Source organism: Loxodonta africana, chromosome 3 (genome assembly GCF_030014295.1).
Source record: "Loxodonta africana isolate mLoxAfr1 chromosome 3, mLoxAfr1.hap2, whole genome shotgun sequence".
NCBI lineage: Eukaryota > Metazoa > Chordata > Mammalia > Proboscidea > Elephantidae > Loxodonta > Loxodonta africana.
Genome location: NC_087344.1, coordinates 202,804,383 through 202,830,342, shown reverse-complemented (window position 1 = coordinate 202,830,342; position 25,960 = coordinate 202,804,383). Strand labels below are relative to the sequence as shown.

The 25,960-nt window shown below is 45.0% G+C and overlaps 1 protein-coding gene across 2 annotated transcripts in view; it reads right to left on the bottom strand.

Moving 5' to 3' along the window:
- UCK2 (uridine-cytidine kinase 2) overlaps positions 1–25,503 on the bottom strand; it is a 79,958-nt gene extending 54,455 nt beyond the window's left edge. For both annotated transcript variants that reach the window (XM_003415214.4, XM_064282892.1), the window contains exon 1: positions 25,370–25,503. In XM_003415214.4, the coding sequence (XP_003415262.2) occupies positions 25,370–25,468 (99 nt within the window). In that variant the 5' untranslated portion in view covers positions 25,469–25,503. The remainder of the gene's footprint in view (positions 1–25,369) is intronic.
- Positions 25,504–25,960: the final 457 nt, after the last annotated feature.

The window sequence follows — 25,960 nt, the reverse complement described above, 5'->3', positions numbered from 1 at the left end:
CAAAGTACTGATGAAAAGAAAGCATGGCCTTTTTGTACAGATTTAATTATAGCCCTCAATTCCCTGGGTGATAAATACCGTAACTTAGTAAACTGTCTTATCTTTTTCATTCTTCAAAACACATGGCTATTAAGTGTACTGGAGTGACAAAAAAGCAACCCCTGCAGCAGGATTTATCCAGCAGCGGGATTTTTCTAACAGATGCCGATCTACACCCAGCCCTTTCAAGATGCTGGCTGCTACCCAAACAATCCCTGAGGGTCTCAGAATAGTGAATATAGAGAAAAGCTTTGTGGACAGCCAGAATGCCGGGCCACTCCTACTGGCCCTCATCTCTTCCCAATGAAGCTTTATTCTTGCAAGAAGGGTCTCAGGCCTGGCCACTGTGAACATCTTCTCAGAGGTGGGGAAGAGAAGGGAAAGTTGCTGTGGTGCACGTGGTGAAGTTGCTGAAATTCTCCTCTTCCAACTGGGCCTCTCTTGGGCTGAGAGATGAGCTCCAGGCAGGAAGTCAGCGTAGGGGCCACCCCTACACCCTACAGAATGGATATAATGCGGGTGCTGCTGGCTCAGCAGATTCTGCAACATGTCCAGATACTCTGCTGCAAGCCCTGGCATAGCCTTCCTGGACTTGGCCACTCTCTCCAGGGATAGGTTCCCAGGCTTATACGAGCACCTGGCTGCTTGCTTGTTCATCTGTCAGCAAATCAAGCAAATGTAGGCAAGGCTGCCAAGGAGTCTGGTTGGGAAACACAGTCACTCTGCGTGACACCCAAAGCACTACTAACAGATCCATCTATACAGGCAGGGTGCAGAGGAAGGGGTGGCAGACCCACACACGAACCCTTGGTACCATCCCTCACTGACTGAGCAACCCTGGATGATCATTTAAGCTCTATAAGCCTCCCTCCTCTGCAGTAGAGAACCAACACCTTGCGCCTCACAAGAAGCTATCAAACTTTATGTGCACCTCACACGACAGCTACAACATTAAAAAAGCAAACCTGGTGGTGCCTCACAGGCCTACCTCATACACCCACCTGACATACTCTGAGCTTTTTTTCATCTGGTCCAGGTGCAATGAACCCATTTCCAATGCTACTACCACATTTATCTCCTCCACTTTCTCAGCGTGCTAATTCTAGATGCCAAGATCCTCCAACTCCTCTACCACTCTCTCAATCCCTCCAGCAGATACAGACCTAGGGAAGTCTCTCCTAGAACTGGTGAGAGCACCTAACCCTTTGACGTGTAAAGCTGACACTGATGGTCTAAGGCAAAAGCTGAGAGGTGTAAAAAGGAGAAAGAAAGGCAACTGGAGGGGGTGCGGGTGGGGGGACATAGACAGTCAGATTAAAACCAGAGCAGCAGATGAAGGACATGTGGTGTACAGTGGTTATGGACATCAAGCAGCTGCCTTGGCTTGGAACACAGGGCATTCAAGCTGGTCTCAAGCTGCTGTTTCCTCTCAGTCCTGCTATGTCCTGTTGTGACCACATTACTGACTCAAGTGCTGCATTCCTCCTGTGGTGGTTAAGGCCATGATTCTCAGTGGTTTGGTAGTTATGTAATGATGTAATTTGGCAGTCATGTAATGATGTAGTCATCCACCATGATGTGATCTGATGTGATCAGCCAATGAATAAGGGGAGTTTCCTCAGGGGTGTGGCCTACATCCAATATATGTATGTACGTTCTGGCAATACTCACTTGTTTGCTCTGGGTCCTGCATGCTACGTGTCATCATCTTACCTCTGCTTCTTGGGACTTGAGTTAGCCCTCACAGCCTGTGAGCCAGCAGCCTGCTCTCTGATTTGCCAGCCTTGGGTTCATCAGGTCCTGCAGCTACTGAGTCAGGAGAAGTCGCCAGCCTTACCCACGGATTAGGACTTGCCATCCTCTACAACCCTGTGGGCCATTTCCTCGAGATAAATCTCTCTACATATTTATATATATATATAGTTAGAAATAGTTAGCATAGCGGTTAAGTGCTATAGCTGCTAACCAAAAGGTTGGCAGTTCAAATCTACCAGGCACTCCTTGGAAACTCTATGGGGCAGTTCTACTCTGTCTTATATGGTCACTATGCATCGGAATCAACTTGATGGCAATGGGTTTGGTTCTGGTTTTTCTTCTCTAGAAAATCCAGCCTAAGACACCTTCTATCCCCCTCTCCAAGCTGGCTAACCCCGGCTCATCCTGGAACTCTAACTCAGTTATCACCTCTTCTGCTCTGCCTTCTCCAACTTCCCACCCCAACTAGCTATGCCTCCCTCATGGGTGTTCCCAAGACACTCTGCACTCCATATCGTGCACTGTCATTGGTTATATCAGTTATCTGTCTTCCTCTATTGCCTTACTCATCTTCACAGGCCAGGTACTAGGGACACAATAGGTGCTCAATGCTCCCTGAATAAATGACTAGATGATACTTTCAACCACAGGTGCCCATTGCTTTGATGGGCCCTGGGGAACTTAACAGAAAGGATTTGGAGAGAATAGGGTTCGAGTACTGGCTGTAACATTTACTAGCTGTATGAGCTTGGGGGAGGCACTTTTACTTCTGAGCCTTAGCTTTATCATCTTCAAGACTGCTGTGGACTTGAGGATCACTTGAGATAACAGGTGTGAGAGAACTCCAGTAACTGTTACCGCCCTCTTAGAAATCAAAAGCTTCCCCAGACCCCTTAAACGTTCTTTCCGCAGAGAAGGAAGCCAGAGGCGTGTGTATGACTAACTTCTGAGTATCATCTATGTCTGCATGTTGCCAACAGGTAAAAAGAAAACCCTAGAGCCTATGGGGGTTCTGTTTAACACACACCCTTAATTCTCAGGCTCTGAATACTTGTCCTAGTTGAAATCTGTAGTGGTCAAAGAAGTGACGTTAACTCTCGAAGTGTCTTCCAATTAATTTATCTATTAAAGCTTTCCAGGTCTCACTAGGTAAGCCCAAGGCCTAAGAGTTAGGAAGGTTAACAGTTAAATCCCCTCCTGGCAAACTAAACACAAGCAATTGGTAGAATATTTGTCATAATTCCTCAGCTGAGTCACTGACATCAGTCCAGTTATCTTTTCTTAAGGGATACCCCTCTGGCTAGTTGCAGTATAAACAAACACAGGAATGTCAAACTAAGAAGTTAAGACGAAGAACCAAAAGTAGAGTGGTTAAAGATAGGGACGGAGGGAGGGAAAGAGGGAGGCCCGCATAATACCTTTAAAAACTACTACAAATTGCTTAGGAGAAACAACTTTAAATAAAAAAAGTCAACAAACAAAATACACCTAACACCTGAAATATATAATACTGTGTACTCTGGCAGACATGTGCCTACACTTTATCACGGAGAGCTCTTTATGAAGATATTTTCATACCTATATTCACATTTCATTCTTACAACACCTGGGCGCCAGAGGCAAGGCAAATCCCCTTCCTGTTTACAGAAACAAGAATCACCGAGGTTAGTCAGCCCGCACCAGGGCATACAGAAGCTGAGCAGAGCACAGACCCAGCCTTCCGTATTTACTCTGCAAGTCTTCCCAGTGCTCCATGCCATTTCTGGTCAAGGAAACAGAGTTCCAAGTCTCCACTCCAGCAGCTGGCTCTGTGATGCACAAGCTCTCGGTCCCCGCCCTGTACCCACCCGCACTCCTGGAACCTCCAGCTCTACATTACGAAGTGGTGCCTGCTACTACACACCACGCAGACACAGGCACTTCCAGCAGATCACCCCAAAGCACCGCTCGAGCACCACCTATTCTACCGCCCTTTGTGTGTGCAGACATCAACAGTTTAAAACCCCAGAACGCGCAATTCCGCTGACAGACGCTGGGGCCCGGTTAGAGAGAAGGAGCCTGCAAGACAAAAATCTAAAAACTGAGAAGTGACCAAAAATATATAAAAACTGTCCCATTTCCTACCCCAGTAGAATCTCCTTCTCGTGAAATGTTGATAAATGGTCATGAGCAGTTCTGGAACAAACAAACAAACAAAAAGACCAGTTGCGATTGCGTTGATTCCGACTCACAGCAACCCCACGTGGGCAGAGAGTACAACTGCTCCATAACGTTTTCGATGTCGAGACTTTCGGGAGCAGATGGCCAAGCCTGTCTTCCGACGTGACTCTGGGTAGGTTCAAACTGCCAACCTTTCGGTAAGTAGTTGAGCACTTAACCATCTGTGCCACCTAGGGACTCCGTTCTGAAAACAGGATGCAGGGAAATAGAATCTATTCCTATAAGTGTCTTATTTTAGAACATCTTTGAGGCATAATAAATGGAGATCAGGGATAGGTGTTTGTGGAACGAATTAAGAAGGTGACTTCGCTTTGCAAATAACCTTCACCCACTAAGGCCTCCTACCCCTGGAAAGAAGTCCTGAAGAGAGCTAGCTGCACCTGTCCTTTCTGAGCTACATCATTCTAAAGAATGTCCTTTTCATTCACTTTACAAGTGTCTATACCTCCAGGGTAGGAATGGTTTAGAACAAGGAGAAAAAAAGCCTAGGCCTGCAAACAGTTTGCACCAGCTACTGTCCAAGCTGGCGAGGTGGCAAAGGTATTTTTTGCCAGGGTGAGCGATTTCATAGATTCTATTCCTTCTCTTTTCAGTGCCCCTGTGTGCAAGGTATATAGCAAATTACCAACTACACTTTCGTAAAAGAGTTTTGTTAATTTTTCTAACCCAGTAAATTGTGAAATCTTCTCAATTATCTTCTCCTCAAGTACAGTTCGGTAAGCCTTGGGGATCAGTAGGAAAAACAGAAGTATAAAGGAAAGAATTCCAGTCCCTGGGTGGCGTAAACAGTGAAGCACCCAACTACTACTAGCCAAAAGGCTGGTGGTTCTAGCACCCAGAGGCACCTTGGAAGACAGGCTCTGCTTCCGAAAAGTCACAGCTTTGAAAATCCTATGGAGCACTTCTACTCTGCTCATTTGGAGTCACCATGACTCAGAATCAATTCGACAACAGCAAAAATAGTTACGTAGATAAAAATAAAAGGCAGGATAAAGAAAGAGCTCAAGGACTGGAAAAAAAAATGTAAGCAAGTATTTATAGAAAAGATATGGAAAGTTAAGAGGTAAGTGGGGAGATTGAGGAGCTGGTTCAGAGTGAAGGACTGAGGTAAAAAACACAAGAAAATCAGGCCATAAACATGGGAAATCAAACACAGAACTTTAAAAAACTAAAGAGATTCAAAAAAATTTTTTTTCTATTTTAAAGGAGGCTAAGTTAGCAATGATACAGTCTAAGAAACAAGGCTGGGGAAGGGGGCATGGTTCAATGAACAGCCCACATACTAACAGGATATCGGGTTGGTAACGGGGCCTTCCACCACCTGTCAGTTCTCTGTAGCATTTGAGAAATCAATCAGGTCCTCCAGGGAAACCAGGCACCAAAGTTTACTTTCCCATAAGATACCTGGGAATCACCAGCACAAAAGTTAACCAACATCCAAGGACCTGACACCATTTGTTCCCCACTCCTCCATGTTGTAGCACCCCAAATACCACACAGACTTCCAGCAACGGCAGGTGAAGCAGCACACAGGGTATTCTGGGAGGCAGAGCCACCTTATTTGATGGTGCAAACGCTCTCAACCCCACTACCACGCTCCCACCTTCTGCCCCAACTAAATGAGAAGCCAGGGGGAAATTATTCTAGATTCTCCTGCTAGACGCTAATTGAGTGCTTCTTACCCTCTCCCTCAGGAACCCTCAACAAGCATTCTCTCAGCCTGAACTCCAAATCTAAGGGAGATATATATGGCCCTTCAGCTTTCAGACTTCCCAGAGAACATGGAACTCTGACTACACAGCACTAGTTGAGAAGACTGGTCAAAGATCTAAGGCTCCTAAGGAAGAAACTTGGAAAGATAAGACATCTCTACATTCAATGACCAAAGACAACTGTCCCCATGAATGATATTCTAACAACCCTGAGAGTTCTTCCAGAGCCTGTTCTGAAAATTTAAGAGTTCCCAAAAAGATAACTCACTTGTCACCAGTTGAGAAATACTGAAAAATGGAGGCACAACTATGGCATGGAGATAAGAAAGAAAAAAGTTGCAGGGTATTGCTCGTACATAAATCTGGCTAACACCAGAAACCCAAAACAAACGCCTTCCATTCTTTTCCCTGGTAATAAGCACCAAGGGGAGGAGGGAAAGCAGAGGAGAGGAGACAGTATCTGTGAAGCATATTCTGACCAAGGGCAGGGTGACATTCAGAAAGAGGAAGGCATGGAGGTTAATAAGCAAAGAACTCGGATGTCCAAAATTCCTTTTATAAAGATCCTTTCTGCAAACACCTGGTTGGAGAAGAAGGGTGAGAGTGAAGTCACTGAATATAGCAAGAAGATGTAATACTTGGCCAACTTTTTAAAAAATAAATATTTGGTATAGTTGGCATGTTTTATTTAGTTTCTATGAGGACGAAACTCATAAATATGCCTGAAAAGTTAAAAATGGGAAATGCAATAGGGAAATACCTCTCTCCTTTCCTTTTTTAAATGTATGTGGACATTAAAATAATGGAGATGAAGGCAGCCCTGGCGGCACAGCAGTTAAGTGCTGGGCTGCTAACCAAAAGGTTGGCAGTTCGAACCTATCTAGCACCTCTATGGAAAAAAGACCTGGTGATCTGCTCCTGTAAAGATTCCAGCCTACAGAACCTTATTGGGGCAGTTCTGCTGTTACCCGGGGTTGCTATGAGTCAGAACTGACTCGATGGCACCCAACAACAAAGTACTATTAGCAAAGACACATTTTGTTAATGGAGAGAATGAAGTCACTGAGTTGATCTGCTCTGCGATGAGTTGCTCCCCAGCTTCCATTTCTTGTTTTCCCCCAGTCTCTGATTAAGTCTGGGAAAGACCACCTCAGTAGGCTGGTTCTTCCTGACAGTCCAGTTTTATAGTCTGTTCTGACCCATATGATCCTGGGAAACCCTGCTGGAAGACAGCCCCTCAGAACTCACAGGGAGGGAGGATGAGGACCCTGATACTCAACCGACAAGTAACACACAACAAAAGAGGCAAGTTAAAAGAAAGGAACCAGAGCCAGGACACTGGAAGGGGGACAGCCTTGGGAACAATGTTTAAAAGGGAGACTTCTCTTTGATCTATGAGAGAGGGCTGACTATTCACTAATTCTATACAATCCCAGTCACTTCCACAGAGCTGTGGCAACATTTCCCGTGCCACCTGTTTCCCAGCCCAGCTTATCCACATATCCATCCATTCTTTGTCCATCCTATCCGCTGGTTGTACAGTGGTTAAGAGCTCAGTTGCTAAACAAAAGGTCGGCAATTCAAATCCACCAGCCATTCCTCAGAAACCCCATGGGGCAGTTCTACTGTCCTATAGGGTCGCTATGAATTGGAATCTACTCGACCGCAACCCACAAAATGAACATACCTACCTAACATGCCTCCCCCTTTCCCAAGGCCAGGAGAAAGGCTTCATCAGCACAGGTGTCAGGCGATGGGAGCTGGTGGACAGAAAATACGGGTCTCCCTCTACAAGCCTTTAAAAGATCACAAGCTGCTTCAGGCTACCCTGTAAGGCGGCTGGCTTTTAAATACCTGGAGGAGGAAGGAGTACACAAAGCAATAGCAGCAGCTTTTACCCACTTCACTCTTTTTCTCCCTTTACTGCCCATCACTGATAAGAGGTCCCTTCAGAATGTTCGCACTAAGTCAGATGTACTAAGGGACCTGGGCTGGGCTCTGAGGGTACCGAGAATCACACCCAGACCCAGGAAAAGAGGAACACATGAAAAGTAGGTTTCTAAACGTTCAAAAAAGAAACTAAAAGGGTGCAAACAACCTCAATGTCCTTCAACAGATGAAAGAATAAACAAAATGAGGTGTATACGAACAGTGGAATTAGTACTCAGTCATAAAGAGAGATGAAGTTCTTCTGAGGCATGCCCCAACATGGATGAACCTCGAAAACATTATGCTGAGCAGAAGTCAGTCACTAAAGGACAAGGACTATATAATCTCACTCACATGAAATAAGCAAATATAGAAACCAAAAATTATTAGTGGTTACCAGGTGTGGGAGGGGTTGGAAAGGGGGGGTTTACTTAGGAGGCACACTTTATGTTAATGGTGGTAGAATAATTTGGAAAAGGATAGCAATAATAGTTATACGACTTGAAGAATGTCATGAATCTCACTGAATTATACATGTAGAAATTGTTGGGTGTATATTTTCACCGCAATTTTAAAAAAATTAAAAAAAGAAACTAAGGAAAGAGGCTGAGCATCTGCGAGCTTTGTAGGTGAGGTCAAGAGACGAAGGATAAACCATAAAAAGGAGAAATCACGATGCCAACTCTAACATCATATCTGACTCCTGCTACCCCTGGGGGATATGATCTTAGAGATACCCAAGTACACGGATGAGCTACAGATAACAGGAGAACAGAATCTTGTATCTGCCTTCCCAAAGGCACAGGTTCTGATCTGGAAGAAACTTCCAAAGCCATCTAATCCAATCCCCTCATCTCACACACGAGGAAGACTCTTCAGTATACCATACTATTTCTGGATCACACCAACCAAATCTCTTACCTGTTAATCCTATCAGTGTCTTAGTCAGGTAGTCCTGAGTTCCAATGCACTTCACACTGTGAGTTTTTTTAACGCGTATTTTTTTGTGTATGTATGCATGTACTAAAATATACCTGTAACCCCCAGAGACGAAGATCAGATTTATAAACATAGTGATAATAAAAGGCAATAATCATGAAAACTAAAAAACAAAAAAAAAGGCATTCGACTTATGCCTGAACTGATTTACAAGAGAACCCTGTCCTAAGTTGGGGACTACCTATAATGGGTGTTATTAACTGTACCTCCTTTACACAGAAGATGGAGGTTCAAGACTTGCTGGCAGGTACTCAGCAACACCTGGTAAAGGCTGAATCAAAACTGTGACAAGTTATGCAATGCACTGAGAGCGAAAAAGGAAGAAAAAATTTGAACAAAAAAAAACTTCAGCTACTCATTCCAAGAGATACACTGACCTAGTCTAAAGCTAGCTTTTCCAGTTTTCACAGGTCTTCCAGATTCCCCCACTACAATCACCCTCCCAAATGGGTCACTTACTCTCAATACAAAAAATGTACGGGCAAAGATGGGGGGAAAGAAACTGTTTTGAGCAGAAATTAATTTCATGTTTCTCTCATGTTAGATCTCACCGTTTTGTGTAAAACCGTCATCAGTACCCGAGCAGTGGCTACCTCGAGAGGGAAGGGCTTCTCCATCTCACTTCTTCACCTCCCCACCCCTACTTGCCCTGCCTCCCTCCAGTCTACACTTCAGAAGCCAGAAAGTCCCTGAGAGGATCACTTCAAGACTATTCCTTTGCTTTGGTTCTGGGTTTCCCCTGCTCCCTCCCGGATCCAGAACCACCACTTCGCCATGTATTACACAAAGTTCTGCCTTCAGTGTGGATTCTCCCAGCAGAAGTACTTCACTAAACTCCTCCATCTGCTTCACTGGTAAACATCTGATCCACAAAACCACAACTCCCCCTTTTTCCTTATCCTCTTTCCCCTCCTGCCACCCAAAGTACATTGTACCAAGTAAACCAATATTGACATTCCAGCTATAAGAATCTACCTAATTCTTTTGTTAACCACACTTTCAAGAAGCCTTTGGTCTTTCCTACCATCATTCTTTTTTGCATTCCACAATCATATTAATTTGCCTTTTCCCACACTGGGCTCATTTTGTTCCACATCCAACTGTTGTTAGTCAATTCCGACTCATGGCAACCCCATGTGAGCATATTAGAACTGCTCCATAGGGTTTTCAAGGCTGTGACCTTATGGAGGCAGATTGCTAGGGCCGTCTGTCTTCCAAGGTGCCTCTGGGTAGTGTGTAACCATTTGCACCAGGCAGAGAGCTTTCCTTATTTGCATTTCATAATGATATTAATAGAAGTCCTGGTGGCACAACAGTTAAACGCTCAGCTGCTAACTGAAACGTTGATGGTTCAAATCCACCCAGGGGCTCACAGGAGAAAGACTGGCAATCTGCTACCATAAAGATTACAGCCAAGAAAACCCTATAGGGCAGTTCTACTCTGTTACATGGTGTTGCTATGAGTTGAAATCAACTCAACAGCACTCAACAATAACAATAATCATATTAACTTGCCTTTTTCCACATTGGGCTTATTTTGTTCCATATCCAAATAGACAGTCCCATCTCTATGCTTTCCTGTGATGGGCCATATTTTCTCAAAGTGATTAAGGCTCTCTATCCACAAATGATGGGCAGCTAGCATCTAAAGCTTACACACTCACTACAATGGCTATGATCGGAAAAACGGGAAATAATAGGTATCGTCAAAGGTGTGGAGAAATCCAAAAAGAAAGACCAGACTTGCTGGCCTGACAGAGACTGGAGAAACCCTGAGAGTATGGACCCCGGACACCCTTTCAGCTCAGTAATGAGGTCACTCTGAGGTTCACCCTTCAGTCAAAGATTGAATAGGCCCATGGAACAAAACAAGACTAGCCCTGGGGTGGGGACTGGAAAGTAGGAGGCAAGAGGAAAGCTGGTAACAGGGAACCCAGGGTTGAGAAGGGTAAGTGTTGACATGTCGTGTGGTTGTTAACCAACATCACACAACAATGTGTGTACTAACTGATGAGAAACTGGTTTGTTCTATAAACCTTCATCTAAAGTTCAATTAAAAAAAAAAAAAAAGGGCATTGGAAAGATGTGGAAAAATCAGAACCCTCATCCACTGCTGGCAGTAATGCAAAATGGTATAGCCACTGGGGAAAACCGTTTTGCAGTTCCTCAAAATGTTAAACATAGATTTACCGTATTACCCAACAACTCCAATCCTAGGTATATGCTCAAAAGAATTAAAAGCAGGAACACAAACCTGTACACCAATGTTCACTGCAGCACTACTCGCAACAGCCCGAAGGTGGGAGTGACCTAAAGGTCCATCAACAGAAGAATGGATAAACGAAATGTGGTATATCCATACGACTGCACACTACTCAGAAATATTCATCAAAAATGAAGTCCGGATGCATGCCACAACATGGATGAACCTTGAAAACATCATGCTGAGTGAAATAAGCCAAAAAAGGACAAATATTATATGATTGCACTTATATGAAATTGGCAAATATACAGAGAACAAAAGTTATTAGCAGTTGCCAGGTGTGAGGGAGGGGGAGAGAGCCATTGCTTAGGAGGCACTGAGTTGAACGACGGTGGAATCATTTGGAAACAGGCGGTGATGATGATTGCCCAACATGATGAACATAATCAATGTCCCTCAACTGTACATGTGAAAGCTGCTGAATTGGCAAATGTTTTGCTATATATATGTATATATATACACACACACAAACAAGAAATCCTGGTGGTGCAGCGGCTAAGAGCTATGGCTGCTAGACAAAAGGGTGACAGTTCCAGGTGCCCCCTGGAAACTCTATTGAGTAGTTCTACTCTGTCCTATGGGGCCGCTCTGAGTCGGAATTGACTCGACAGTAAAGTGTTGGTTTATATATGTATATATATATATAAAACAAAAAAAGAAAAAATGCTGACATATACCTAAAACCAAAACCAAACCCTCTGCCACTGAGTCGATTCCAACTCATAGCAACATATATCTACAGGTCATCAGTGGTGACTCCAAGCTCCCCACCTAGCTAAACCAAAAAAAAAAACAAAAAAACTCAAACTCAGTGCCGTCAAGTCGATTCCGACTCATAGCGACCCTATGGGACAGAGTAGAACCACCCCACAGAGTTTCCAAGGAGCGCCTGGTGGATTCGAACTGCCAACCCTTTGGTTCGCAGCCGTAGCACTTAACCACTATACCACCAGGGTTTCCCCACCTAGCTAAAGCCTCTACCAATTCTGCAACGCGTCACAGAATTCATGAACTATACTTACAGTTAAGTGTTAATTAAGGAAGTAACAGGGTACAACTCGGGACCAGGACCAGGAAGCATGTAGGCGAAGTCTGAAAGCCTCCGCCCTGCACATCCCTTCAGCGCAGGACAATTCTCTCAGCTCCCCTCTGCTGTGCAATCAAGCAGGCCCTCTCTCAGTCCTGCATGCCACCTCTCAGCGGTGCAAAACTCCTCTCGGCCCCCGCAGGACAGACCTCTCTTCCTTCAGCCTCTCCACTGCTAACTGGTCCAGCTCACAGCCAGTGTAGCAGCTTTGTCAGCTCTCTTAGCTGCATTCCTAGTAGCAAGCTTCTGCCATCACCACCAACTCTGCTGCAGGGCCGGCCCCTACCGGGCCTGTCGCTCCCTTCAGTGTTACAGCCCTTGACCCATGCTGCAGCGCTTTTAGGAAGTTCCTTGCCTCCTCTCTGCTGCTGCTTCTTTCTACTTCTTTCCAAAACCTCTGTCAGGTTGACTGCATATATAAACAAACTCCCTGGTGGCACAGTGGTTAAGAGCTTGGCTGTTAACCAAAAGGTCAGCGGTTTTGAATCCACCAGCTGCTCCTTGGAAACCCTATGGGACAGCAGTTCTACTCTGTCCTATAGAGTGGAATCCACTTGATGGCAACTGTTTTGGTTTTGTCAATTTCAAGCCACAGCCAGGGGCGGGGGGGGGGGGGCACAAACTCACTAATCCCCTCTCAGCAGGCCACACTCTCTTCATTTGCATAGTCTATTGACCATTCCTTGCAAGATACATATCAATGACAGGGCAGGTTGCAGCCCTGGGCCAGACAAAAAGTACCAAATGTCAATCAACCTGGACAAAAGTTAACAAACCCTGAGGGATAGCAAACTCGGGCAAAATAACTGATCCCTCAGGGTTTAGGGGAAAAAGCTCTCAAGCGGTTTTTCCAAAGAACCAAGGTGAAAGGCCATATAAAGGAACTCATTTCACCACACCCTGAATACAGTAAAACAAACAAAAAAAGCTACCCTTGAATCAATTCGGCCTTACTGGTGACCCCATGTGTGTCAGAGGAGAACTACTGCGCTCCACAGGATTTTCAATGGCTTCTTTTATGGAAGTAGACGGCCAGGCCTTTCTTCTGAGGCAACTCTTAACAAACTCGAACCTCCAACCTTTAGGTTTGTAGTCAAAGGCATTAACCATTTTGTACTACCCAGGGACTCCAGGTAAGACACTGACCTTAAAACTCAGACAAACAAGGAAACAGCACAGGGAGCTAGAAGAAGAAAAACACAGATTGCAGTGGTTTTGAAGGATGAGTAAAAGCAGCCCAGACGAAAGGGGGTAGGTGGAAGAGCATGTCAAGCAGAAGCAACAGCATGTGCGAAGGCGTGCAGGCGAGCGCTCTGGCTGCCAGTTAGGGTGGAAAAGGATAGGTATAGGGAATGGCTTCAGAGCTCAGCTGAGACAATGTAGACAGCAAGACTGAAGAAGAGAGCCACTGAAGAATCTGAAGGGAGAACAGGCTTGATCAGAGCTGCCTTTTTAAAAAAGATCTCTCCGGCAGCAATATTCTGGAGGAGGTCCAGATTGTCGGCCAGGTACTTGGTCACTGGAGAGTTATCCAGGCAAGAAATGGTGGATGCAGGGAGAGAGAGAGAAGCAAGCAGACTCAAGAGAAATTCAGAAAGTAGAACTGGCGGGCCCAGGAAGGAGCCTGGATGATGTGGGAGCTAAGGAAAGGTGGCTGCAAGGTTCCTGGCCTGTACATCTGTGTAGAGAAAATACCGGACTGCAGCAGGTATGTGCCTGGGGAAGGGGAAGGTTGGTTACTTAGAGTCTAGTTTTAGATAAATTCAGGTCAAAAACCTCAAGTGGAAATGCCCAGGAGACAGCTGAATAAACGGGAAAGAAGCCCAGGAAAGGACTCAGGGTGGGAACAAACTGACCTGAGAGTCATCAGCAAGTGAAAGAAAGATAAGGTTAATGGAGAAGAGGAAAGCCAGGGAACCAAGGAAGGGACTCTGAGGCATGACAACGTTCACAGGCAGAGAAGAACCCAGAGATGGGACTAAGAAACAGTAAGAGAAATAGAAAGAAAGCCAGCCAAGTGTGGGGAAACCAGGAAAAGTTTCCCAGAGGCAATGGTCACTGTCAAATGTTACAGAAAGCAAGAAAACCAATCAGTAGCTTTAATGGGATTTAGGAACTAGATTATTGGTGACTTTTTTTTTTTTTTTTTTTAGCAATAAAAGCTTTCCCACAGCCATTAACACTTTCCAACTCCTCTTGACCTGTGATGGTACCACTTACTTGGCATTTATCACTCCTTTAACAGACAGACTGAAGCCCTTCCTGTGAAACACACAAGGGATATGAAGCTGTATAACCCGTATTCCAGGATTCTGAAATCTAGAAGTCAGAGGTTTCAACAGCTGACCAGGATACATTAGGGTAAATGCTATGAGGGAACAGAAAAGGGAGTATATTTAGCCCAGTCTGACACATTTATTGGAGCCCTGGTGGTGAAGTGGTTAAAAGGTCGGCTGCTAACCAAAAGGTCGGCAGTTCAAATCCACCAGCTGCTCATTGGAAGCCCTATGGGGCACTTCTGCTCTGTCCTATAGGGTCGCTATGAATCGGAATTGACTCAACGGTCACAGGCTTGGTTTGTGCGGTCTAAGGAGCCCTAGTGGCGCAGTGGTGAAGAGCTTGGCTGCTAACCAAAAGGGCAGCAGCTCAAATCCACCAGCCGCTCCTTGGAAACCCTATGGGGCAGTCCTAGTCTGCCTTAAAAAAAAAAAAAGAAACCATTGCCGTCAAGTTGATTCCAACCCATAGTGACCCTAGAGTAGAGTAGAAACCATAGGGTTTCCAAAGAGCAGCTAGTGGATTCGAATTACTGACCTTTTAGTTAACAGCCACATCACTGAACTGCTGCCCCACCAGGACTCCACTCTGTCCTATATAGTTGCTATGAGTCCAAATTGACTCAATGGTCACAGGTTTTCTGGTATGTGGCCTGATACTATGTTAGACACCAGGCCAAGGAAGGTAAGTTAGATCTAGACATGTAAGCTCCAGGTCAAGGGCTTATCTAACGCACTATTGTACTCCCAGGACCTAACAGAGCGTGCCTGGCACATTGTAAGTAATCAAGAAATATCCACTAAACGTACAAATGAATGAAGACATGGACCTTTTCTTTCAGGGGCAAGGAAGGAGGCTTAGGGAGCTTCCGAGGAGGCCATTTACGATCTAAAGGACCAGTAGGATTTTGCTAGGCACATGGAGGCTTTATTTCCCTATTTATGTATCTCCTACACAAGCTTAAGTTCCTAGAGTCATACAGGTCTCGGTAGGCCCTAGAGCTGTGGAACGCTACCTCATCTCTCGTAGGTAATCAGAAATAGTTTACAGATGGCCAGATATTGTATGATCCCACTTACATGACATAGACAAATGCATACTGGTACTGATACTCAATAACTGGGAAACAAATCTTTTTACAAGTCTGGTGGTTTCCAGTTTTCTCCTTTTGACAGAATTAAAGGACGTGAATAGCAAGCTGGTTGGTTCATAAAAATAATTTGGTGATAGATCACTACATAAGTTCTGACATATAATTTGGAAGGTAAAAATGGAATGGCCTTAATATAACGAAGTTCTTCCATGCCCATCTACTTACATATGTCAGCAGGGCTTCTCAAAGCACAGATGTACACAAATGAAAATCTTACTCTAGCACATCCAAGATCCATGAAATGACTGGGGAAGGGCGAAGCTCCATCTTTCTCATCAAGATGCTTTCCAACAAAATTCCTTCTTTTCTTACCAAAAAATATATTTATTTGTAAAATTGTTCCTTTGGTCTTAAAATGCCAAAGTCTGTTGTCCAGAAAAAATGTCTTTGTGCTTCTCTCTTAAGCTAAGACAGATTTCATTTCCCAATTAAGTCATAATTATGTTAAACACCACATAAAAAGTAAAGCACATTTAATCAAGTAAACATATATATTTGTCTTATATTAATTTTGAACTAATGATACTAAAGCAATCCAGAAGAAATTAACACTTTAGGAGAACAAGAAATACAATCATTTCAACTTATATACATATTTTTGCTGCAGAAGTATATAAAAGAATGATCAATAAAACATTTTCAAGCATAAAAATAAATAACATTTGGGGGGACGTGGGATTAAAATAAGCTTTCAGGGAGGAAAAAGGAAAAGCGAACATTTCTGACTCGAGTAAGAGCTTGTGTATTGTTTAATGGATGACAGCAGGTCAAGCCACTGCAATATTTAGAGCCTACTGGATACATTTCAAAGAGTAATGAAACAGTACTATTTTACAACGTCAATATTTACAATATATCAGAAACTACATCCTTTATTCATGTGATGAAAAAATTGAAGTCAACTTTAAAATACGCAATGACAGGATAAAGAATTCTTGAAAATCCTCCTAGAGGTTTCTGAGTGCAAACACATTTGAAGACAACAGTCCAAAATTCACGGGTCAGCACTCTTCCCAGATCCGCATCCTACCCCAAGCTCTCTACCCAGCCTGAGCAAGGCTACAAGCCTGCACAGGGCAAAGACAGTTCTCATCCTCCACTATCAACAAGGCGGCAACCTGAGGGACAGCAGCAGAATTCTGGACTTTAGAGGATGGTCAAGGGCAGGGTTTACAAAGCCTAGGGCGTGTTTGCCAAGATCCGCCAACATGGCCCTCGCTCCGTGCCAGTCAGCTGGGAGAAAAGATGGCCAAAGCGTCAGACCAGATAGCATTAAGTAAAATGGACTGAAAAAGCAAAAAAGAAGTATGACTCTACTTCAACAGCCATTGTTAGCTGAGTTGACTCTGACTCGTGGTGACCTCATGTGTGCAGAGTAGAATCGCTCCATAGGGTTTTCAAGGCTGTGACCTATCGGAAGCTGATAGCCAGGCCAGTGTTCCAAGGTGCCTCTGGGTGTGTCTGAACCACCAACCTTTAACCATTTTCATCATTTATATACCAGGTAAAATTTTTACAAAAGCCCTTCAGGGAAATGCTATAAGTCACACAAACGGCACATGGCAGAACCTTCTATCTCTATTTTATTGTGAAATTGAACACTCTACCAAAGTGAAGTGACCATGTCGGACGGGAAGAAAAGGTATCGCCAGCCGTCTGTCCCATTGGGTACCCAAGGTTACTACAGGAACTGTGAGGGGTTCCCAGAGACACCCCAATACTTTTTCTGCAACTTCATGGGGAGTAAAAAAAAAAAAAAACCTGGCTGTCAGGTAGATTCCAGCTCATAGCAACCCTACAGGTCGCTATGAGTCAACGTCTACTTAACGGCAATGCGATATGGGATCAAACTGACAACAGCGACTCGAAGGCCTGGATAGGAAGCTTAGGGGGAAGTGAGTTCACGTTAACGGAGGAGAACAGTTTGAAAAAGAGGGTGAGAATGGTTGCATAACTTGAAGAATGTAACCAATTTCACTGAATTGTCCATATAGAAACTTGTGCTGGTGTATGTTCTGCTCTGTATATCCTCAGCAACAAACAAATTATAAAAAATACTCTGGCTTTCTCTGTGGGAACTGAATGTTAATCAGTATTTTTTATTAATACCTCACAACTATTCCACCTTTTATTTTGTTTTTTAGGAAAGACTTTTTTATTATCATGTAAATTTTACACAACTGCTTATCCATATGAAATATTTTACTTTCAAAAATAAAAGTTTTGACGTGCTACTGTTTTATACAGAATCGAAAGGAAATTAACACTTATCAAATTATCAACTCAACTCAAATTATCTACTAAAAAAGATATTTCAAAATGTTTCCATTTGTAAGCAGTGTTGTTGCCAAAAACTATACGTACAGTTATGAAGCCCCTACACTTGTTTTTAACTGTCATAAATATATGTAACAAAACATTTGCCATTTTATTCATCCTTAAGTGTACAGTTCAGTGACATTAATTACACTCGTCATGTTCTGTAACCATCACCACTACCCATTTTCAAATGTTTTTTATTACCCTTAACAGAGATTCAGAGCCCTGATGGCGCAGTGGTTAAGAGCTATGACTGCTAACCAAAAGGTTGGCAGTTTGAATCTACCAGCTGTTCCCTGGAAATCCTATAGGGTAGTTCCACTCTGTCCTATAGGGTCGTTATGAGTATCCCTTAACTAATAACTCCATTTTTCTCTCCTCCCAGTTCCTGGTAACCACAAATACACTTTTGTCTCTATGCATTTGCCTATTCTAAGTATTTTATATAAGTGGGGTCATGCAGTATTTCTCCTTTTGTGCCTGACCTACTTCACTCAGCATAGTGTGTTCAAGGTTTATCCATGTCATAGCATGTATCAGGGCTTCATTTCTCTTTATAGCTGAGTAATATTTCATTGTACGAACACACCACACATTTTATTATGCATTCAAAAGGTGGACTGTGAATAATGAATACGAATAATGCTGCAATGAACACCGGTGTAAGATTTCCAGTCTTCTGAGGATATATCTGGAAAACTTCTGCATTTTCAGAAACTTGTAAACTGAAATTTCTAACCTGTTGTAAAATATTCCAAGTGAGGATTTTCAGGGGGTTTTGAATCTACTTGTTGCAATAACAACTGATTGACAACAAAGAAGATGAAAATGTTCTAGCTGATTTTTAACAAAAGCCATTGCTTAATTGGTGGACGGGAAAACAGTGACTTAGTCGGCACTGCAAAGGGTGTGTATCTTCTATTTGGATCTTTTTATAGGGTGGCTTTTACAAATGACAGTCATTAAATCAAGATTCAAAAGACTAAACTGAGAACTGGACCTTCAGTCTCGTATTATTACCAAGACTATAACAGCACCAAATATTAAATAAGATTAAAAAAAAATAAAACATTCCTTAATCACAAATTTAAAATATTCTTGTGATAATCAAGTTTTATACCTTTAATTAAAAAAATCCCAATTTATAAGTGATTATTTCACTTTTTCATCCTTTTATAATACATATTAGGTGTACACTGAAGACTTTATTGATTTAAAAATTTGAGACAGATCTAAAAGATTTAGCGACATCGAGCAGTTCAAATAGCACCATCTCAGAAGCCATCAGTAAAAAGGTCATTTCTTCAGCAGTAAGATTCCCAAACACAATCTGTTTCCTTCACAGAAGCTGCTAAACACAAGAACCGACAAAAAAGTACTGACAATAGGCAGAGCACCTAAGCCAATGCTCTCGAGTGAGCCGGAGTTAGCTGACCACAAGACAGAGTGAGCATCAGAAAACACAACACTTCAAAGACACACATGGAATAAAGAAGGAGGCAGCTAACCGCAGCCACGGCCTGAGGAAAAGCAGCAGCAGGAGAGGCACTGGAGACTGGGAGACGGGCCTGCTGCTGGGTCTTCTTCATTCTTTCAGGATTGTGCGGGGCTCCAGTGCCGTGAGCATTTCAGACTGAGCAAACAGCAAATGCGGGGATCCCTGAGCAGGGGCAAAGAAAGCATGGCATGTCTAGCGGCCGAGCGGCTGGATAGAGAGAGCAATGGGAAGAGTGACAGGAGCTCAGCAGGGCCAGATTACACGGGGCCTGGCGGACAGCAGCTAGCGGCGTGGTGGAAAGCCAGCAACGTCAGTTCTGAGAAAGAGACAGGGCCAGGCCCCTCCTACGCTGCAGAGGCAACTGATAGGAGGGTGTGGAATGAGTGATCTATCCCGGATGGGGAAGGCTGCTGAGGTTCCAGGGAGCAGGAGAATGGGAGCCAAGGAGATGTGGGTCCAGGGCACATTCCACAGCACACCAAAAGCACAAGCTGACTCATGATCAAGCTGAGCTGAAGCGACAGCCCACACCTCTGAGGGGGTTGCAGTTTCCTCTCTTGCCCCATATTATTCACACACAGTCACTCCAACCTCCCTAAAAATACCTGGAAGAAGTGGTCATTGCTTGTGGGAGAAAGTTCAAAACAGGGATAGATTTAGAGATGAAAAAAATCTAGACTCCGATCCCGGTTCTATCACTTTCTAGCTACGTGAGCTTAGGCAAGTCAAAAGTTCTCCTCACCTCATTTTTCATCTATAACCTTATCTTCCATCTATAAAACAGGGATGATGCTCGTCCGGCAGACCTCAAAGGGGGAAGGTAATCAAATGCTTTAGTGATAAACTGGCTTAATGGACAAGAAAATCGGTTATAACTAAACACTAAAGACAGATATCTTTTCTCATATTTCCTTATATCCTGACTTCCCCTCAACCCCAGCACTAAGTATAGTCATCTGCACAACTATTCAACAAATAAATATGCTTACCCCTACCCTGCCCGTTGCTGACGAGTCGATTCCAACTCACAGCGGCCCTGTTTAAGGACCAGCCACCAGCCAATGTATTGGGGCTGGAGGGACTGCTCATTTAGTCAATGCAACCTGAATAACATGGTTGAATATGGCTTCAAATCCTAATTTAAATAGTTTTATGAATTAAAAAATAAAAAGAAGGTATTATAAATTATGTTCTGCTTACCTCAGATCAACAAGCACCAAACACCAGCAGTGTACCAAACACTATAATGAGCATTAAGGCACAAAAAAATAAGATGTTCTTATAGAATTTATATTCTAATGCAGAAGCAGTCACAAACAACCACAGTACAAGGCAAAACGTGGTAATTCTATGGAAGCAGAAGAGAGAGAAAATAATTCTGACTAAGGAGATGGATAACGAAGCTTCCTGGAGGAACTATTAGCAGAGTGGAGCCTTAAAAGGTCTACAGGCCATTCCAAACATGACCATGAGCAAAAGTGTAAGTTAAAGCAACGTTCAATAAGATGCGCTTAGATGTGAGGGAGTGCTATGGATTGAGTTGTGTTCCTCCAAAATGTGTGTCGGAATCCTAACCCCTACACCTGTGGGTGCGATTTAATCTAATCACCTTCCATAACACAGTGTGATGTAATCAGCTGATGGTCATGTCAGTGTAGGGTGGATCCTAAACCTAATCACTTCTGAGTTATATAAAGAACACCACAGACACACAGACATGTGAGCACATACTGAGGAAGACAAATGCCATGTGAGAGCTGCCAAGAGCCAAGGCACGTCCAGGGCTACTGACAAGGACGGAATCTGATTTGGACTTTCTGTTCCTAGAACTGTGAGAAAACAAATTTTTGTTCTTTAAAGCCATCCACTTGTGGTATTTCTGTTACAGCAGCACTAAGAAACTAAGACAGGGAGGGAGGTATCGAGGGAGACAGGTAGAGAAATGAAATTTGGGACATTTGGGGGCCAAGGGAATTTGTGCTATGCTTTAGTATTTGACCTTGACTCTATGAGCAATGGGAGTCATGGAAGGTTTCCAAACAGAGGAGTGACAGTCAGAGACGAACCTAAGGAAGACCACTCTGGTGGCAGCATTAAGGAGCAGGAAAGTAAACCCAGCTGTAAAAAACAAAAAACCAAACCTGTTGCCTTCGAGTCAATTCCGGCTCATAGCGACCCGACAGAGTAGAACTGCCCATAGGGTTTCCAAGGAGCGCCTGGGGGATTTGAATTGCCAACCTTTTGGTTAGCAGCCATACCTCTTAACTACTACACCATCAGCGTTTCGGCCAATGAAGAGGTCTAAAGGGCAGTAACCAAAACCATTGCTGTGGAGTCAATTCCAACTCATAGTGACCCTACAGGACAGAGCAGAACTACCCCATCTAGTTTTCAAGGAGCGCCGGGTGGATCTGAACTACCGACCTTCTGGTACCTTCTGGTTAGCACCGGTAGCTCTTAACCACTACGCCACCAGGGTATACAAGGGCAGTAACAGCAATAATGAATAGCACTCAAAAGTCATGGGGATGCAGGCACAGAATTTTGAACCGATTTTTTTCCTTCCAGTGCTACTTCCTGCTATCTCTGGATCATGCTATCTTCAGGATGAAATATGAGAAACTGGCTCTTAACAAAATCAGGACAACTTTCTCAACCCACCACAATTCTAAGATGAGTTTTGAACAATGACCTGTCCTATCAGCCCAGCAAAGCTTACTCTGAAGTTCTAATTCATCTTCATTTATGAATCAAACTTAAAATGTGCTGTATCAAGTTGCAAGCACTCTTCTTGCCTTCTACCACACCAAAACAATTTAGTCTGAGATACAATACTTGTACTCAGTGCAACCACAACATTGTGACAAACTAGAACCCACACAAGAACAGGCCACATAGCCCTCAAAGGAGTTCGACTGGGAGACTGGGTTTTTAGGTTTTTGTGGTGGTTGTTTTACAGAGGAAGAGATGAAGGGAGAAAACAATAAAGATCTATATACTGTTGGGCTACAGTATATAGATCTGCACTCTGAAATCTGCATTTCCATTTCCTTTCAGGTCAAGCACTTCTGAAAACCAACATTTGTGCCATAGCCCTTTCCAAGCCACCCATGGCAGTCACGTTTCGGTCAATACCAGATAGAGCAGCACTGGTTCCAGCCCTGGAATGGCCAGCAAATACCTGACCTGAATACATTATTAACTCAGGCTGCATTTTTCTCAATACAACCTAAGTATTGGGCTTTAGAGGCTCTGAAGTTCCTTCTAGCTCTTAAATTGTCTTTTATGATCCTCTTTGGTCTTTGTTTTCTTCCAAATTCCTTTAATAAGTACATAACATACCCAGGAGCGGAGTACCAACCAAGATGTCTAACTTGCTTCCACACCCTACTGTATCACAATGTTCAGGCTTGAGACTTCCAAATGAGGTCCAGTTTGCTGATGCTGACCATTGCAAAAAAAAAAATCTTTCACTTCTTTAAAGTCAACAAGGACTGGAATAATAGAAAACCGGTTCCCATCCTGTCAATTACGAGTCATGCAAACCCATGCGTGCCCGGGCAGAAAGGTACTCGGTAGGGCTTTCAATGGCTGATTTTTCAGAGGTAGATTGGCAGGCCTTTCTTCCAAGAAGCCTCGGGGTAGACTTGAATCTCCAACTTTTCAGTTAACAGTCAAGCACACTAAACCAGGACTTTGAACTGGTTCCAACCCCTGCTGAGAATTTGCATTTCCACCCCAGGTATACTAAATCAGAAACTATGTTTTAACAAGATCCCCAAAGTGATTCTCATGTATAACTTCCTAGGTGCATGTTAGAAATTCAAATTCTGAGCAGGGAAATGTTAGAAATGCAAATTATCAGCAGGGGTTCAAACCTCAACAAATCCATTTGAAGCCCTGCATTAAACCATTTGTACCATCTGGGGACTCCCAAATAACAGAATCAAGATATAATTGCAGCAAACTGATTACAACATGGATTTTGAAAGTCCAGTGCTCCTTTGGACTTTTAATCAAAAAAATTTATAATTTTAAACAATGACAAACTATTTGTCATTTGCCCAAAATGTACAACATGCCTGAGAACAGACTGTTGGGAGTTTCCAGAACCTTTCTCTCCTTGGTGAGAAATGGGGACCAAAAAAAACCAAACCCAATGCCAAGGACTTATAGGACACTATAGGGCACAGTAGAACTGTCTCACAGGGTTTCTAAGGCTGCAATCTTTACAGAAGACACTGCCACATCTTGCTCCCTTGGAGCGGCTGGCTGGTAGGTTCAAACCACCGACCTCTGGGTTACCAGCCAAGCACTTAACCACTGCACCACCAGGGCTCACGAGAAATAAGGACAGCGGAGTTGCTCCCATAATGGTTAGCTACTCGCTGCCGCTTGACATCTTACCTAAGTAACACATCTTATTATACTAATTACCAACACTGAGAACAGGTAATGACTGGGAAACATACAAAAATAAAAATATCGGAGTCATTTCCCTATTTAGGGTCTCAATTCTCACCTCTGTAGTTACTAAATTATTTAAATACCAAAGTAATTTTGTTTCTGTCTGTCTCCTTCCCTATTGTAGGACTAGACCTCAGATCATCAGTTAATATTTGAGCCCCAACTATATGCCCGGTATCGTGTTAGGAGTGCTGGGGCTCCAGCCATGAAACAACAAAAGGTCCCATCCAATAGGAATATGCTATGGAAAATAGGAGGGCAAGATTAATTCTAAAAACAAGTAAAGCTTCCTGAAAGAGGTGGTACCACGGATTTGCTTTGAATTACTAGACATTTAGTCACATATGAAAGTTAAAAAAAAATTCATGCAGCCAGGGGAAAACGCACCATAAACTTCAAGGACCTAAAGGGAGGCACAAAACCCGAGCCCTGGGACCCAGGGACCAAACCTGGTCTATAAATAAGTTCCACAGAGTCGGTGCCTGCGCCCCTTGCGCCCAAGTAGTCCAGGCCTGGAGGGAAAATGAAAAACCAAAATGGAGGAGGGGCTACGAGGAGTCACCTCGGGAGCGCAAACCTCGTGGCTCGCTTCTCATGGCGCCAAGCAGCCTTCCTGCTCTGCCTCGCCCCAGCTCTTGGAGGCATCATCCTGCCTCACAAAACCCAACATGCAGCTCCCCTGAGGAGCCCTGGCTCCAAATGAAGTTGGAGGCTGGTAAACGGTAGATGAAACAAGTAGCCACATCTTAAAGGCAGTTAGGGGAGCAAAAAAAGAACCATCTGGGAAGACTCCACCCTTCTCCACCTGCGGTAAAGCTAGGAAGTCACTTCCCTCTCTCTCCTTGCCTTACAGATAAAACAAAGAAAACATGTTTCCAGGGGTGTCAGACACCCATAGGGCGACCCCTTTACGTGGGTACGTGGCGCGTATGCCCGGGAGACTGAAGGGCATGGGGCCAGGACAACTTTCTCATTGCAGCCGAACACGTTTCTTCTTAAAACCATAGAAAACCACAAGCTGCTACTATTATAATTTCCCTGCATCTACTTGGTTTCCATCCGGAGCCCTCTGCAATACCCCAGTCCCCGCGTCCAGGCCAGGTGCGGCTCCCTTCCCCCGGCCGCCGCCTCGTGGATTCCCGCCGCCCTCGCAGCCCTCCCGGCGGGGCTTCCCGGCTTGCTCCGCTCTCAGCACCGGGCCATGCCACGCCACCGAGCTAGCAGCACATCGGTGCAGGGGTGGGGGCTGGGGCTGTCTGCATCGGGGGCTCACTGGAGATTCTGCTTAAAGCCCTGATCCCCAGCCTCGGACTTGCGAAACAATAAGCAGCCGCTCTCCTGCCCCTCCCCCATAGGACCCCGGCCAGACTTACGCCGCTGGACAAAAAGGGGGAGCGAGCCCGCCCGCCACGTGAACGGTGGCCGGCGCACCCCGGGATCCTCGGCTTCCCGAGTCCCCGCCCGCCCCTCGCCGCAGCGCCCAGAGGATGCGCTGGGGGACTTCGCGCCGGAGCGCGGCGGGGAGTGGAGAGCCGCGCCGGCCACGCGGTGACTGCAGCAACTGCCTCGGCCGGCGCCCGCCCCCGCCACATGCGCCACCGCCGCCACCGCCAGGCCGGCCAGGGGACCTCGCGCCCGGGCCGCGCCGTACCTTGCCGCTCGCGGTGCCCCCGCTGACGCCGATTAGGAAGGGCTCGCCACCGTTGGGCTGCTGGTGGTTCTGCAGCGTCTGCTCGCTGTCTCCGGCCATGGCTCGCGCCGCCCCCCTTCCGCAGCCTGTGCGCACAGCAGCACGCTCCCCGCCCGCGCCCCCGTCAGCCGCCCTCCGCTTCCCGCGGCCGCCGCTGAGCGCTGCCGGGGTCGAGTGGCCGCCGCTCCCTGGGAGCTGCTCCGAGCCTTGTGGTGGGGCTGGCTTTCTCAGAGGAGCCGAGCGCTTTCCTCTCCCCGCAGCGGCCAGCCGGGTTTACATCCCAGGCAGAGGTCAGCGTGATGCTGCTGCTCCAATCCGGGCGGGCAGCGTGCTGCTATTCGCCGAGGCGGAGGCGGCGAGGCGTCTGGCCCCAGCCTCCGCCCCTCCCCGGCCCACGCCACCCCAGGGCTCCGGGAAAGGTGTGAGCCCGGCCTTCCCTGCTCCCCACCCGGCCGATTAACCCTTCCCCTGACGACCTTAGGCGGACCCAAGGGAAGCGAAACATCCTTTTTGTGTTTAATTTGGTAGGCTACCATCTATCTCAAAAAAGGG